Genomic DNA, 17,201 nt, shown 5'->3' with positions numbered 1-17,201 from the left:
ACTCTTAGATTTGGCCTTTGGTCCATCTTGAGTTAATTTTTATATATGGCATGAGATAGGGATCCAGTTTCATTCTCTTGCATGTAGATAATCCAGTTGTCCTGGTACATGTGTTGAAAAGACAATCCTTTCCCCACTGAATTGCTGTGACGCCCCTCAAGAAATCCATTGACTGGAATTGTGGGGGCTTATTTCTGAACTTTCAATCCTTCTCCATTGATCCATTTGTCTATTCTGTGCCCGCGCTCCCCTGTCTTAATTACTATAATACTGTAGCGGATTTTGAAATTAGGAAATGAGTTCTCCAACTATGAATTTCTTCTTCAGATTATTATTATTTTTTTGGCTAAGGACCTATTCTTGGTCCTTTGCATTTCGTGTGAATTTTAGGATTACAGCTGCGATTTTGATAGGGATTGCATTGAACATGTAGGTGACTTTGGGAAGTATTGCCATCTTAACAATACTTCTTTTGCTTCATGAACATGAGATGTCTTTCTGTTTACTTAGGTCTTCTTTACTTTTTTACATGACATGTTATAGTTTCCAGATTGTAAGTTTTACACTTCTTATGTTAAGTTCATTCATAAGGAGTTGACTGCTTTTGTTCTATCATAGATAGAACTGATTTCTCAATTTCATTTTTAGTTTGTTCATTGTTACTATATAGAAGTACAGTTGATATTTGTATATAAATATTTTTAATATTTTTTAATGTTTACTTATTTTGAGAGACAGAGAGTGTGAGTGGGGGATGGACAAGGATAGAGAGAATCTCACATAGGCTCCATGCTGTTGGCACAGAGCCCAACATGGGGCTCGATCCCACAAACCCTGAGATCATGACCTGAACTGAAATCAAGAGTCAGATGCTTAACTGACTGAGCCACACAGGCACCCTGATATTTGTATCTTGATCTGTCTTACAACCTTGCTAACCTAATTCACCAGTTTGAATACTTTTTTAGTGAATTCTTAGAGTTTTCTATTTATAAGATCACATCATCTACAAATAGAGATAGTTTTACTTCCTTTCTGCTTTTTAAAAGTTTATTTATTTTAAGAGAAAGAAAGAGAGAGAGAGAACATGAGCATAGGGGAGGGGCAGAGAGAGAGGGAGGAAGAGGATCCCAGATAGGCTCTGTGCTCTCGGCCTGGAGCCCACCTTGGGGTTTGAACCTATGAACCATGAGATCATGACGTCAGCTGACATCAAGAGTTGGATGCTCAACTGACTGAACCACCTAGGTGCCCCTACTTCTTCCTTTCTAATTTGGATGGCTTTTATTTACTTTTCTTGCTTAATTGCCCTGGTAGATCCTCTAGCAGAATGTTAAATAAAAGTAGCTAGAACAGACACATCCCTGTCTCGTTCTTGATCTTAGGGGGAACGCTTTCAGCCTTTTGTATCACGTATGCTGTTAGCTATGGCCTTTTCATAGATACTCTTGTCAGCTTGAGAAAGTTCCCTTCCATTCTTAGTTTATTGAGTGTTTTTTTTTTTTCCCCCCACGAGGAGGCATTGAATATTGTCAGGTGCTTTTTCCATGTCTGTTGAGATAATTCTATGGTTTTTGCTCTTTATTCTATTGATATGGTATGTTACTTTAATTGGATTTTGGATGTTAAACCAGCCTTGCATTCCTGGGATAAATCTGACTTGGTCATGATGTGTATTTTTTTATGTGGCTAGATTTGGTTTGTTGAGGATTTTTGCATCAGATTTATAAGAAATATTGATCTGTAGTTTTCTTTTTCCTTTGATGTCTTTGTTTGGTTTGGCATTACAGTGATGCTGGCCTTGTGGAATGTCACGGTCTCACTTTTGCAGAGGAGACTGAAACCTAGACAGGAGAGAGGCCATCCTAAGAGCATTAGTCAGCCCGGGAGGCCACAACAAAATACCACAGACCGCATGGCCTAAGCAACAGAAACTTATTTTCTCACAGTATGTGGGCTGGAAAGCCCAGGATGAGGGTTCTGACCGATTTGGTTTCTAGTGAATGCTCTCATCCTGCATGCAGATGGCCGCCTTCTCATCACGTCCCCTCGTGGCCTTTCCCTGGTGCCCCGGATATGTGGACAGGTAGCAGGGAGGGAGAGAGAGAGGAAAGGGACCCTCTGGTGCCTTTTCTTATAAGGACACTAACCTTAGAGGTCCCGGAACTGCAGGCGGAGAATAAAAAGGAGCTAAAAGCAACCTGAACCCCAGTGGTGGGGATTTCCCAGGCCAGTTTTGAAAAGGGAAGGGCCTTTCTAACGTTGCCAGTGTATGACCTTGTTAAATGTATCCATTTTCAAGAAAGGAAGGAAGGAAGGAAAGAAGCAAAACCATCTAACATGGTTGGCGTTTCCTGAAGGAAAGGATATGTCCATACTGGAAAAAGAGAAGGGACGTTATCTCAGAGTAGAGAACGGTCCTTGAACAGGTTTGGGTTTCTAAATACCTGTGGACTCGTGAAACCAGTTATGGACCCGGATTTGGGAATCACAGCTTTTGGCGACCAGGCTGCTACGTCCTTTGGTCAGAAAGGCAGAGCGCCTCCTTCAGGGTCACCCTGCACTTGACCTGGCCGGACCCAGAGCACATGTCCTGCCTGAGGTCAGGCTGGCCAGAGCTGCCCCTGCTGCCTCAAGATTAGAAGGGGCGGCTGACGCGCTTAGTGTGTGTGTGTGTGTGTGTGTGTGTGCGCGTGCATGTGTGCGTGTGGACTCTGGAATGGAGTTCATTAAGGAAGCAGGTTAGATGGTTCTGGGCTGACTGGCAGAAGGAATGTGGACGTGGGAGTGGGAGGGGTCTGGGTTCCGACAGCCCCTCTGACTGCCTGTGTCTCCCCCCCTGCCCCACCGCCCCCCCGCCAGGCTGCACCAGCACCGCTTCCTGGCAGGGCTGTGGCACCGAGCACAGGAAGCGGTCAGCTAACAGGAGAGCTCTGAGGACCACTGCAGTGCCGGAGTGTCCTGTGACATTCCCGGAGCTTCAAAGTCCCCATGCAGACCCTCAGATTTTCGAGCTGAACGACTTATAGAGTGTCTGTCTCCTCTGTTTACAGATGAGCTAGAGTGTGGGTTGTCTAGGGTCCCATGTGAGCTGACAGCAGAGCGGGGATGAGATGCAAAAATTCTCACTCCCCTCCCCTGATCACACCACCCTTCACCTGAGGATCTGCGAGCCTTGCTTCTTGAGGCTTAAGAAAGGCAGCTGCTTCCTCTACCCTTTCCCTCCAGTGGACTGCCTCCTCTAGAAACGGGCAGGTGCATCTCACCCCTGGTACCTGGCTGTTTCTTTAAATTTATTTTTAATGTTTATTTATTTTTGAGAGAGAGAGACAGAGCATGAGTGGGGGAGGGGCAGAGAGCGAGGGAGACACAGAAACCAAAGCAGGCTCCCGGCTCTGAGCTGTCATCACAGAGCCCGATACGGCGCTCGAACCCACGAACCATGAGATCATAACCTGAGCCAAAGTTGGTCGCTTAACCGGCTGAGCTCCCCAAGCACCCCAAGTACCTGGCTGCTTATTTAAGCAGCTTGTTTGTTATTATAAAGACATTGTTAGACCATAGTTTCAGCTCATGGACACTTTATCCTGTTTGCTGAAGAGTCTTACATCATCCTATTTAATGTTCACAAAGTCTGTAGACTGGAAGCGTTCAGTGTCACTTGCTGTCCCCATAGAGGTGGCCTGTCAGATTGCCTCCTGTTGTTCCCTGGGCGGATGGTGGCACATTGAGTGTCGAGGTGCGTGTTACTCTTTCATCGGTGCGGATAATTTCTGTAGGCTGATGCTTAGAAGTAGGACTGTTGACGGAGTTGAAAGGTCAGACCTCATTTTTCTTTTAATTATTTTGGAGAATTTCAAACAGAGAGTTTCAAAATAGGGAGAGTGATTTCATGAACCCTTGTGTGCCCACCTCCCAGCTTCAGGAATTAGCAGTCGGGGCTAGTCTTAGTTCACCTAAAGCCCCCGCAGGCCCCACCTCCGTGCTCCCCACCCTGGATTATTTCGAAGCAGGTCCCTGACCTCCTGGTACTTCCTTTGTCAATATTTCAGCACATGCCTTAAGGGAGGAGGGATCTTTTTTACAAAGGTCATCATCCGCCATTATCATACTTAAAATGACAGTAATTTCTTACCATCCGGCACCTGGTCAGTGTTTAGATTTTCTCACCTGGTCTCCCAGTCTGTTTGCTTTGGAGCAGGATCCTAACGAGAGCCACAGCTCACCTTTGGCAGATGTGGCCCGTGGAATCTAGAAGCTCTCTGCCTGCCCTTCTTCTCCTAAAGTGTATCTGCTGAGGTAACCGGCTTGCTCGCCGGGCATCCCGCGGTCCGGACCTTGCTCAGTGCACCCCCCGGTTAGCTGAGTCGAGTTGCAGCTCCCGTGCTTCCTGTCCCCGGATGGAGTCAGAGGCTCGATCAGATTCGGCTTGTTTTGGCCCCAGCGTCGCAGTGGTGCTGTGTGCCACCACGCGGGTTCCGAAGGCCCCGTGGTCTCTTCTGCAACCGGCAGCTTCTGCGACTGGTTCCCTGCACTCTTTGTATCATTGAGGGTTTGCAAAATGGTGACACACTGGCTCTCTCCTTCCCTCTCCACTGATTAACTGCAGTACTTTCGGAAAGATACTCGGCCCGGGTGCAGTGGTGGCAGGAAGGCGGGCCCAGAGCTGGCTTTTTCACTTGATTTGCTCCTGTTCAAAAGAGGTTGGGAGGGGCTTCCCTAAAGCCGAGGGGAAGCTGTTGGGCTTGATGAGCCCTAAGGTTCCTCCCGTCGCGGATGGACCCGGAGTCGGTGATGAGGGTCTGGGCAACCTGGGGGGGCTGGGAGAAGGAAGATGGAGGGGCTCCTGGGGGGAGGCTGGGAGTTACTGGAGGCCAGTGCTGGAGGCCGGGGGACCCAGCCCCGATGTGTCCCAACTGGGAACCGGCATGGGAGGTGCCCCCAGCGGTGGGGGTACTGCTGGCTCAGTCCTACTCTATACCCGTGCCTGATGAAGGGCAGGCTGTAACAGTGCATGTGAGGAAGGGGGGCACTGGGGGTGCCCAAGAACCCACAGCCGGTGGATGGGAGGAGGAGAGCGAGGCCCCAGACCCCCTCCCAGATGACGTCCACTCCGTTGTGCCACACCGCTTCCCAAGTCGGGGGGGCAGTCTCACCACCCTCTCACCTCAAGCCCTGCTGTGGGGGAAAATAAGAACTAGAAGCCATGATCCCCGCCCTTGTATTCCCAGCCTGAGAAGCAGAGGATGGGAGCACGTCCCAGCCTCGGGTGCCAGGTGCAGAGGGGGGATGGGACCAAACCTGCAGACACGTTTTCCACGGACACAGGCCTTCCCCTGTGTGAGTCTTGGCCACCCTCTCTGCCTGGGCCCCCCTCGGGCTGCGTGGCCTCTGGGGGTTATAGCCCAGTGATGCCTCCTCTATTCTCTAGAGTGTCCGTGAGAGCAGGTCAGGGCCTGATCAGTCCTGTGTGTGAGGGGCCAGAATGCTCAGGCCATGTAGAAAACCACCTCAAAAGGAAAAAAGAAAGAGAAAACTCTTTGAACTAAGCCACTCCTTGAGGTTTCTTTTGATAGAGGTGAGAAGGCTGGGCCCTAGGCTGCGAGAATCCAAGATGGCCACCAGCGCACAGGGGTGACACCATCTGGTGAATTAGTTGTTTCCTGCTGGGCCGGGAAAGGGAGAATATTCGTGACAGAAACCAAGGTCAGGGCTCCTGGATGAAGCCCAGCTAGAATCATTATTGCCAGGGGGCCTTCTCCTTAGCCTTGGCTGGTGACGTTCATTCTTGGTGTTCTGTATTTAAAACAGGCTAATGTGTCTCCCTTCTGTCCCTTCAGAAAGAGTTTGAAGATGGGGTGCCTCGGTGGCTGAGTTGGTTAAGCATCCGACTTCAGCTCAGGTCATGATCTCACAGTTTGTAGGTTTGAGCCCGGTGTTGGGCTCTGTGCTGACAGCTAGCTCAGAGCCTGGAGCCTGTTTCAGATTCTGTATCTCCCTCTCTCTCTGACTCTCCCCTGCTCATGCTCTCTCTCTCTTTCTCAGAAATAAATAAAACGTTAAAAAAAAAAGTTTGAAGAAAAGCTGAGATAAAAGGCACACAAAGAGAAAGAAACTTGTCCTTTGGTCTCAAGTTGAGATTTATTTTATGAAGACTATAGTGCCTTTACTCTGAGCAGTGCTTTTTGAGTTCTCTCAGACATTCCTTTTTTGTATCCTTTGGTCCTCAGAGCAGCTGGTAAGGAGATGACAGTGGGTTTTATGAGGCCCACTTTACCGAGGAAGACACTGAGGCCTAATGACACTGTGACTGGCTGAAGGCAGGACCAGAACTGTCTTCCAATTCCTCCGCCTATGTTCCTTTCCTTCTGGATGGCCATGACCCAGGGAGCAGTTTTATCGTGGTGGGAAAAGGAGGGGCCGGCAAGGAAGTCCCCAGGCCTTCCTGCATGTGACCGCCTGGGTTGGCCCAGATTTGCCAGGAGGTCAGAGATTGGGCTCAGTGCCCACAAAGAAGAAGGTTATTATCTTGAGAAAAATATAGAGTGGGACAGTTCTGGCTCTGAGCCCCAGGCAGGGTCTCTCTCAGTCTCTCTAAGATTCTGGCTTGGCCAAAGCCTGCCAGGGGGTTGGTGAGTGGTGACCAGAATCAGGGTGTGTGTGTGTGTGTGTGTGTGTGAGAGAGAGAGAGAGAGAGAGAGAGAGAGAGCCCACGTGTACGTGTCTGTGCATGTGCACATGCGCATGCATGTGTATGTTCATGCATGCGCAAGTGCATGTGAGCGTGTGGCGCACACGTGCCCAGTAGCTGAGCCGTCTCTTGCTTTCCCTTCCTCCGCGCTGCACAGCTGGCCTGGAACGGTTTGCACCCTGCAGGGGCCTTTCCTGGTTTCTGCAGCGGCATGCAGCCACCAGGCACCTGCGTGTGCCAGGCTTGTTCCTAGGTGCGCACTCGAGGGTTGGAACTTGCGGTGGTTTGGGAGAGTACACGCCTCAGCCGCGCCCACTCCGCGTCTACGAGACCCTGCCTCTGGGTGCCTGGCTGTCATTGTTAGGGTTGTGGTTGTCACTGGGGCTGCCTCTTTCTGTGCTCGTATGGCGTCTGCTGTGCAGGGGCTCAGCTCTGAAACCCTGACCGCAGGGGTCTCCAGGACGCCTGTCTAGTGAGCAGATGGGTGGGCCGGAGGGTGAATGAGTCCTTGTGTGATAAAACAGGAAGACTCAGCCCCATCTTCCTTACACCTTCTTGTTCTTTGTCCACCCTGACGGTCTGCCAGGAGAGGGCAGTCTTCTCTAGCGACAGAAGGAGCCCTGGGTATGGGTCGGAAACCCGAACTCTAGCCTGGGCTCTGCTAGCAGCTCCCTGCACGACCTTGGCCGCATTGTTTTGGCCTGCCTGGGCCTCTCCTGTTCCATCTGTCACCTGGGGTCACTATTGCTTGCCCTGTGTGCCTTGAAGGGTGGTGGTGAGCACCAGCCGGGGTACAAGGTGAGGTGGCAGTGGGGTGTGTAGGGTGTGGGGGGCGGCAGGGCTGGGACACCTAGTCAGCTCACCAGTCTGTGTGCAGGGCGGGGGCTCCCGAGGGCTGGGACTGTGCTTGGCCCTGAAGCAAGTGAGCCTGGCCTGGCCACGAACAACGTTTGTTGAATGAATGACACACAGAGAGGCCCATGGTGCCAGGTTAGTCCCTTCCTGCTTTGAAAGTGCTGAACGGGATGTGTTCTTTGGGGTTCCTGGTGTATGGGCTGAGGGCCATTTTCTCTCTTCTGGGTGCTGGGCACGGAAAGCATCCTGTGCTCGAGGCCCCAGGACTGTCCCGAGGACAGTTTGCAGGGACTCTAGAAAGCCCCGGAAGCAGCTGCCACTGATTACTTCAGGGCCAGTGTGTGACCAGGACTGGGTGGTGGTGAACCTTGAGAACGATGGGGTCTGAGCTCTGGGACCTTGCCCTGTAGAGACTAACTGACTTCGAGGGCTGTCACTTCCCGGCCCAGGCCAGACTCCACCTCACCTGGACCCCAGAGGCCACCAGGCCATGTTGGTTCCAGTTGAGTGGGTCGGGGGGACGGCGCCAAGGACACTCTAGTAGCGGGTGTTGTCCGGCCTCACTGATTCAGGCCCTGAGCCTGGCCCACTTATGCCTCTCGTTTCTCTTCTTGGGCTCTGTCTGCCCGGCAGCCTATGCTGCGTCCGGCTCTCCAGGTGACCCTGGCAGGTCAATTCATCTCTCTGACCTTGGTCTCCCCTTCTGGAAAGTGGAAGGGTTGATCTAGGTAACCCCGGGCAGCCTGTGATTTGGAGCTTAATAAACATGGAAGGTAGAACTGTTAGTAAGGCACTGACTTGGCAAGCGTTTATTGTATACCTGCTAAGTGCCAGGTGCTGTGCAAGTCCTGGGCATACCTCAGGTCAGGGGCGCTCCTACCCTCGTGAACCCCACACCCTATGAGGGAGGCACACAAGGAACAGTATACGAGTCAAAGTCACGTTGTGTCAGGTGGCAATACGTCTGTGGGCCTAGGGCTTGCTGTTTAACGTAGGGTCTGGCTCAGAAAAGGGCTTGATGAAAAGGTGGCATTTGCTCAAAGACCTGAGGGGGTGAATGGGGGAGCCGTGCTGACGTCCAGACAGAGGGATACGGCAAGTGCAAAGGCCCTGAGGTGGGGGCTGCCTGGTGTGTTTGAGGGGCAGGGAGGGACACGAGAGGAGGTCAGAGGTTACGTGGGCAGGGGGCAGGCCGGATGGGGCCTGGTCTGGGATTGCAGGGACGATCACACAGACATGGGTTTCTACTCTGTGCGGGTGGGGGGGGGCCAGTGCAGGGGATTGTGCAGAGGAGGCGACTTAAGGTTCTAGCAGGGTCCCTCTGGTGCTGCGTTGAGAACAGGCCACGGGAGTGGGCAGGAGGGAGGCCAGGCAGGCACTTGGCTTGAAGTGGTGAGAGGTGAGCTTCACCTGGGAGTGTTTGAAGTGGAGTTGACGAGACGCCCTGACTAGTTGGATGTAGGGCTGAGAAAGGGCAACACTGGGGAGGAATGCCAGGCTTTGGGCTGAGCAGTGGAAGGATGGGCATTAAGATGGGCAGACACGTGGACGGGCAGGTTTGGGGAGAGCTCAGGAGGTTTGCCTGGGATGCGCTCTGTGAGTTTGAGAAGCCAGATCCATACCCACCTGGGGCCCATGAGCAGGGGTAGCACGTCCGAGTCCGGATCCCCGGGGAGGAGGTGCACATGTGGGGTCCCTGCTGTCCTGCCTGGAATCCCGATTCCAGATGGCGTTGGGAGTGTGAGATGGGCCGGGGAGTCCGTGCTCACCCACCAACCCCGTGCCTGTTGCACACCCGGTCTGAGCCCTGACACTGGCCTTCAGGGGAGCAGGGAAGATGGGAGCCTACTTATAATCTGGTGCCTGCCCCCAGGCTTGTCTTTGGGTCGCATCCTTCCTTGAGGAGCAGAGCAGGCCAAGAAGGGGCTGGAGCACTCAGAGCAGGCTTCAGGAGAGCCAGGGCTCAGGGATGAGTGGAGCAGGGCCAGGCCTGGGTGGAGGGGAAGGGTTTTCCCAGCGGGAGGAAGGCAGGGGGGAGGGTGCGGGGTGAAGGTGTGGAGGCAAGGGTGAGACAGAGTGTGGTTGAGCTCAGCTGTGGTGAAAGGGCGCAGGGTGGCCAGAGAGCTGAGCTGGGTGTTTGGAATTCACGTCCCCGCTGGAAACTGTGGCGCGGGTCAGTTACGTAGCCTCGCCCAGCCTCATCTGCAGAATGGGATGTCCCTCTTCCTTCACAGGGTCACTAGGAGGGTGTCTTAGGATCTAACTGTGAGCTCTGGGTGTGACGTGCTCTGCCTGGCATGTGGCGTGCAGTGGGCCCCGGGCACACCTGGGGAGGGACATCAGCCCTGCCTCCATGGCCTCTCCCACGTGGCCCAGCAAAGAGCAGAGCTTGAGGAGAGCCACCGCCTGCCACGCTGGGCCCACGTCGAGGCTGGCCGATCGCAGGCTGGAGAGGGCTGAAGTGCCCAGCACCCCGGCCACCTTTCCCAGTCCCCTTCTATTTTAGGGCTCAGGCCCAGTGGATGAGGAAGCCTGGTCCACCACAACTAATGACAGCCTGGCCGGCTGGGCCATTTAAAAACAGTGCCACTATTTTTATCAACCGGAGGAGGCTGGCCTCTCCGCCTCCCCAGACGGTGCCAATGTGGGGTGATTTTAAGGAAACCAGGGCCTTGATAGGAAGATGGGTCACCGTCCCAAATCATAGCCTGCGATGGCGCAGGAATAGCCCACAGCACCTCCTAGGGGTGTCACGTGTCACTTTTACTCGTAGTCCAAATTTAGAGATAATTCTACCCTACCTGCCAGGAGCACTCGGAAGGACTCACTCAACCTCCCCACCCTGAACGTTCCTCAGACTCGGTCCGGGAGCAGCAAGCCTCTGTGCCCATGGGAGCTGGGGCTCGGAGAGGATAGGGCAGGTGTGGCTGTGCCCACGGGCTGACCCAGAGCCGCGCGGGACGTTTCGTTCGAGCGCGGTGGCTGAATGTAGTTTAAAAGGGTTCCTGCCCGGTGGGTCTGTGGGTGACTTCCTCTTCTCTTCTAAGAAAGCTCAGTAGCTTCTAGGGATGGAGATGGGGAAGGCAGTGGAAGGGGTGGGGTGGTGAGTGTCCAGTGCAGGGCAGCACGGCGCGGCCACCCTTAGGGGAGGGCAGATGGTGGTGTATCGGCCATACTTTGTATCTAGGTAAAATCTTTTTTTTTGTCCACTTCCTAATTTCTAAGCAAAATTGCATTTCTTTTTTTGAGTGCCCAGTTGGTTGATCCTTAAAACAAGAGGCACCTGCCTTCCCCTGCTCCATTCATCTTCCTATAGCAGCCCTGGGGCCATCTCCACCCTCACGTCCCCTGGAAGCCTTCAGTGGCCTCTTTGTCCATAGCATCAGGGTCTGGTGTGTTTCCACGCCCTATTCTGGGCCCTGGCCTCCCCCGTCGCCCCCTCCCCTGTCAGTCTACCTTGGACGCACCTCACTCTCTGACGCCTTTCCTCCCCCTCTCAGGGCACCTTCTTGCCCTGCTTTTTCCTAACCCACCTCTAATATCACCACCTTTTTTTTTTTTAAGTTTATTTATTTTGAGAGAGATGGAGAGCCAGTAGGGGAGGGGCAGAGAGAGCAGGTGACACAGAATCTGAAGTAGGCTCCAGGCTCCCAGCTGTCAGCACTGAGCCCGACGCGGGGCTCAAACTCGCGAACTGTGAGATCATGACCTGATCTAAAGTCGGACCTTAAAGTCTGACCTGAGCTAAAGTTGGCGGCTCTGGGTGCTCTGCGGGTGTCCTCTGCCCCCCACCACCCCAGACTGTGAGTGTCCTCTGCAGGCAGGGCCTGTGCACGCGTCATCTTCCTGTTGCAGCACTCTGCTTTCTCGCACCTTACATGCCTGAGCTGTCGCACTTCCAGAACCACGGGGGCTGACAGTTTAAATGGCAGAGCCGGGACCGGAGCCCCGTCACGTCTCCCAGGGAGTCAGAGCGGTGATTGTGCGCCCTTCTGGCTCTGGGGCCCCATCCACTGCCCACCCTGCACCCCTGCCCCATCGCTAGGGCCCCAGGGCTCCTTTTGGATGGTGTGGGTGGGCTGGCTCTGCAAGTTGCTGTCTACTCACCCCACCCTGGGAAGGCTGTTACCTGAGGCGGAAGTGGGGGTAGGGGAGCTCAGGCCCTGCAAACTGTCCCCATCCAGCTGTGGGTCATGTCATGTCTGGGGCGAGGTCCCACCCCCGGGGCCTTCCTGCAGCGGCTGGAGGAGACGCACTGCGCTGAGGTGTGTCCGAGCGAGAGGGCTTCCAGCTGCAGCCCAGCTGTTGGGAGGCCCTGGGCTGACTGTGCCCCCTCCTGCAGGTGTTCCTGGCACTGCAGGGAACAGCCTCGGAGCTACCTCTTCTTCCTGGAGCACAGAGACCTGCTGTGGGCCCTGGGTGGAGGCCTGGAGGGTGTGGGGTGAGAAGGGGCGGGTGTGAGATAAGGCGCAGTGTTCCCTCTCCGGGGCTCCACCTCCAGGCTGGGCTGTGTCTGTGGCAGGTCAGAGGAACAACTCAGACGTGGTGGATGGGATGCTGTCCAGCCGGGGAGCTGACTGTATCTTGGGGTGCCCACTGATGCCCACCCTGAGAGCCACTACCCCATTTAAGTCCCCTTCCTCCTGAGCATTAGCTGCCCGTGCGTCTTCTGTTAATAGGCCACTCCTACCCCCAATCCTTCAGTGGCTCCTCCTTGCTGAAGCCATGCTGCTACACCCTGGCCACAGAGACTTACCGGGGAGCTTCTCCTAATCCTGCCGTGTAGGCACCCAGGCTGTCATCTGATCAGTCTGGGTGGGGGCCCAGGCATCTGCATGCCTGGTGGGAACTGGGCTGGACTAGAGGGTGGGCTTCCACACTTCTCGCTTCAGCTCCCCTCGTGTCCCCTCACACCCTCGTTCCAGCCAGGCCAGCCCCTTCTGGTCCCCGTGTCACCCCCACGGCCCAGCCAAATCCCACGCTCTCTGGGAAGCCTGTCTTTAGTTGCATGGCTGTCCCTTCTCTCCCCAGCATGTCACCTGGTGCTGTTCTCCTAGCAGGTGCTCAAGATGGCTCGTTAAACTGATTGATGTCCCTCCGCCCAGCGTGCACACGGCTCTTTCTTCCCTCGGCCGCTGTATCTCTGGTTGATCCCGAGCCCTGGTGGCCTTTCTGGGATCTGTCCTGACCTTGGGGGAGGTGCGGCCACGGCCAAGGGCTGTATTCACCCCCTCCTGCCCCTGATCCTGAGCCACTTGAGGAGTGGGCAGGGAAGTCAGTGAGGGACCAGTTGGGGTCGGAGGCCAAGAGGCGGTCCCCCTCCCAGGCAGCGATACACTCACCTGCCTGTGAGCAGCTGGTGGCCACGGAGCCTGGGCCACGGGGGTGTGGAAACATGGGGGTTGAGGCCGTGCTGCATCCACAGTCAGAGCCCCGACGGCTTAGCCTTGCCATGTTGGTCTCTGCTGTAACCAGGGCGGTGCCCTTGGCCCTTGCCGGCTGAATCCCTTCCTCCTGTCCCGGTGCTGGTGCTGAGGGCAGTGGGCGCGTGAGCGGGCGTGAGTGTGCCACGTGTAGAGCGTCTGACTCCCACCCCGTGCCGTCTTCCAGGCCAAAGCGGCCAAGTCGGAGCCGGAGGCCCGGAGGCTGCAGCTCCGGAGCCTGCAGTACCTGGAGCGCTACGTGTACCTGGTGCTCTTCAATGCCTACCTCCACCTGGAGAAGGCCGAGTCCTGGCAGAGGCCCTTCAGCACCTGGATGCGGCAGGTGAGACGCGGGGGGCCGAGGCCGCCCTCGAGGCACCCGCGCGTGGCAGGCAGCCGGGGAAAGCTGGACGAGTGGATGCGTGAGGAGGAGGAGGGGGGGGAGCAGCCGCGTCCCCCAGGCTGCCATTCCCCAGGTGCATCATGCCCATTACCGTGTTCACCCCTCACCTGTGCCCTGTGAGGGGCAAGATGGTGGCCTGGCCCCTGCCACCTTCCCGCTGTGACCTCGGACAAGGTGACCCCTCTACCCAGCAGTGCTCAACAGTAAGGTGCATCTTGATACAGTCGGTGCCGCTTCAGAGCGCTGTGGCGGGGGCTCCATGAGATCCCCCGGTGCCACGTGCTAGGCCCTGGGTAGGCAGGTCTGCCTTCCGTGGCCACTCTTGATCTCCCATTGTACAGAGGAGGAGGCGGAGCACAGACACGGTAAGTACCTTGTTCATGGCCAGCAGCAGGGCCGGTCAGTTAGCCGCAAAGCCCACCTCTCTCTGCTGCCCCTCTCTACGCCTGGCCTCCCGGTTCGTCTCGTTCTTCCTCCGGCTTGGCTGGTTTTGGGTGCAGAGCGGCTGCCTTGGCACCTCTAGGCCAGGAGAGAGGCCTCCTCCCACCACTTGGCAAAGCAGCCCGTCGTTACCCTCCACCCAGACGCCGGCCTCTCCTGACCTTGCCGGCCTGTCCTGAGAGTTCTAATCTGGACTCAAGGCTGGAGTTAGTCCCCCTGGGGCAGGTGGGTGGGAGAGTGGGAGCTGGTGACCCTGCCAGAGTGGGCATAGGAAGGGCACCGGGGCTCGGGCAGGAGCGCAGGAGGTCAGAGCTGCAGACAGACCATGGCGGTGCCTGCTGGCGGCCGGCTGCTTGTGCCGAAGACAAGCCTTACGTGTGGTCCTTGCGCAGATGAGTGTTGAGTCAGGGGACATGATGGAGATGGATCACACCGAGTCCACATCAGGGCCCCTCTCCTGAGCAGGCCTGGGCTCAGCTTCCTCTCTGGACCCTTGGGTGGGATGGATGGAGGTACTGGGGGGCCTTGGACGCTTCTGCTTGGGTTCTGCTTGGAGAGTAGAAATTAGAGGCAGGAATTTGATCCCCTCCCCAGCTGACCCTGGGTGGTTTGTGTTAGGGGGTGTCAAGGAAGGAGAGAACTGGTCCAGTCCAGAGTGCAGGCTCCGGCCTCTGGGGCCCTCAGTCCCTCCCTTCTGGGGATGAATGGAGGTGGGGGGGTTGCCTGGGGACCTTTGGTTGGAGTGGAACCTGCGTCCTCCCCATCTCCAAGGATGGAGGAGAGAGGAGGGGGCTGATTGTTGAATGGGTTGAGTCTAGTGCCAGGCAATGGGCCGCTGGGCAGCGGGGCGGCACGGAGAATGTCCAGGGAGCCCCCAGCCCGCCTGCCTGCCCTGAGGCCTGTGGTGGGCCTGCCCGGTTCATGGCCCCAACACACAGCTGAAGGATGCTTGCTGGTTCCTGTATCCTCGCTGGGTGCTCCCTGTGCTCCCGTAGACTTCCGTCATCGTCCTCGGAGGCAGACACCGTGTCCCTGTTAAAAGGGAGCTGACCTCAGCCATCACTGGTGATCAAAACACAAACTTGTTTGGGTCACCAAGCTGGCGGGAGGCGTGTTTTGGAGCCTAGCGTAGGGAAGCAGGTGGGGTGATGTGGTGGGGGCTGGGGTGACCTGTCCCCCTGGGACCTCCGGCCCCATCTCCGCTGTCTTCCCCAGGTGGCGTCGAAGGCAGGAGTCTATGAGATCCTCAACGAGCTGGGCTTCCCTGAGCTGGAGAGCGTGCGGGACCTGCCCTTCTCCAGGCTGCGCTGCCGGTGGCAGGAGCAGAGCCACGGCCTCGAGCCCTCTGCTGCTGGAGACTTCCTGTAGGAACCACCCCCCATGCGCCCCTCCCACGGGGCCCCACGCGGGCTGGCGGTGCTCCAGGCGCTCCTCCCTGGGAGCGGTCCTGAGGAACCCATTCCCCAGCTTCCCACAGAGACTGCAGTGGGGCCGGGACCCCTTTTTAAACAGAGGTTTTTGTAGGACGACTAGCACACAGTTATACCTGTAAACCAGAGGTGCACGGCCCAGCGTGCGCCTTGTGGACCGAAGACGGCTTCCGAGGAGCTCAGGCCCCAAGCAGCCACCAAACGAAGCCACGCTCCACTTCCACGCACACGCCTTCCCCTCCCGCTTCGGAGCGGTCCTGACAGCCTCAGGTGCAGAGTCGGTTGCTGCTCCCTGCTTTGCTTCTCCCCTTTTGCTGCCTGAGCACGGCCCTGGGGAGTGGATGGTGCTCTGGGGGACTGGCCACCTTAATGACGGCTTCACCCAGTTCCCTGGCCTCTCGTGCCCTTTCTGCTTCCTTCCACTTGCCCATCTTCTGGGGCTGGTAGGACTCTGAGGGTCTCCGGGGAGCTGGATGGAAGGAGTTCCCTCGGGAGGAAAGAGCTTCTAGAAGGTGGATGCAGCCCCGGGAAGAGGCTTGCTCCATTCCCCCAGGAGCCAGGGCGGGAAGGACTGAGGAAGTCAAAGCTCCCAGCGGTGGGTCCCTCTGTACTTCCCTGCCCTGGTGGCCCAGGTGACCTCAGTCCCCGTCTGCTGCAGCAGGAGCCCCAAGCACTGCTGGGGGATCCCAAGGGAAGGGAACGGTGAAGTGGGCTAAGGAGGGTGTCCGGGCTCACCTGGGTTGTAGGCCATCCGAGCTGAGGACCCCCAAGCTTCCCTCCAGAGGGAGCAGAAGGGGCGGAGGGCTGGTGAGCGGGAGACCTCAGCAGCCGCTGTGTCCTGACAGCGGGAGGGCGCGGCCCTGTGGAGTTGAGTCTGGCTCTTCCTCTGGGGACCCGTGTCCGCTAAAGCCCAGGGCCCGGCCAGGCGGAGACTGCCCACGGGGCCGGAGCCCTCCCTGGTTGGGCGCGTGCGCGTCTGTGGAAAAGCAGGTGGGGTGTCTGTGTAGTGGCCGCCCGCCTGGCATTGGAAAGTACTGGGCCATCTTGGCTGAAATCTGCCGAACTACTGTATGCCCCTTGGCTCTCTTTTCAGATCTGCCGGTCTTGTTTATTTTTGCATATATTAGAGTGGTTTGATTTCTTTGCAGACCAGGTCTAGAGGAGGGGTCAGAGCTCAGGCTGAACCGAGAGGGATCCTTTGTATTTTCACGGTTGGCCCTGACTCTCAGCTGTGCTGGGACCCCTGGCTGGTCACTGCGCCTCTCTGCCTCGGTTTCCCCATTTGTAAAATGGGAGAATAATACTTGCCTACCTACCTCACAGGGATGTTGTGAGGACTCATTTGTGACTTTTTTTTTTGTACAGAGCTTTTGAGCATTAAAAATGGCTAAATGTGAAATGTGCCTGCCTGCTGATGTCTATAGTGTGGGCAGATGTTACAGACCCAATACAGCTGTGGTGGGGGGGCAAGGTGAGTGGAAAGTACCAGCCCTTAGAACTCCCAGTTCTCAGAGAAGGTGAGTTTTTCCTGACATCCCTCTCCTTCCTTCACATCCTTCATGTGTGACCATCTCACTCTGGATGCCCAGGGCTGTCATGCTGAGCCCTTCCTTGAAGAAAGCAGCATAACAGGCTAATTCATACTCAAGTGTGAAGGACTGTTGTGGTCAGGAACATGGAGCAAAATGGAATTTCATGGGCTATGACAGAGGATGGGTCTCAGCCTCTACTCCCTCCTCTCAGCCCTGCAGGCTTTCCTTGACCCTTTCAGGCCCCCAAATGCTCAGACACGATTGCATTGATTAGTGTGTGACAAGGCAGTGAGGAAAGTGAGGCAGAGAGCATGACCCCAGGCTTCTCCCCACGTTCTCCCAGGGTTAGAGGAATAAGACCTCTGGGTTCTATTTCCGAGGTCAGCTGGGGGTGCTCAGAATGGAACCCAGAGCCCTGTGAGCTGG

General features: G+C 56.0%; 1 protein-coding gene across 1 annotated transcript in view; it reads left to right on the top strand.

Moving 5' to 3' along the window:
- Nucleotides 1-16,625, top strand: part of PALD1 (phosphatase domain containing paladin 1) — a 36,077-nt gene extending 19,452 nt beyond the window's left edge. The window contains exons 18-19 of the mRNA XM_077778557.1: nt 13,157-13,312; nt 15,029-16,625. Coding sequence (XP_077634683.1) covers nt 13,157-13,312; nt 15,029-15,181 — 309 coding nt within the window. The 3' untranslated portion in view covers nt 15,182-16,625. The remainder of the gene's footprint in view (nt 1-13,156; nt 13,313-15,028) is intronic.
- The last annotated feature ends 576 nt before the right edge of the window (nt 16,626-17,201 follow it).

This window comes from Crocuta crocuta, unplaced genomic scaffold (assembly GCF_008692635.1).
Source record: "Crocuta crocuta isolate KB4526 unplaced genomic scaffold, BGI_CrCroc_1.0 scaffold167, whole genome shotgun sequence".
NCBI lineage: Eukaryota > Metazoa > Chordata > Mammalia > Carnivora > Hyaenidae > Crocuta > Crocuta crocuta.
The sequence above is the reverse complement of the archived record's forward strand: the minus strand, read 5'-3'. Positions and strand labels throughout refer to the sequence as shown.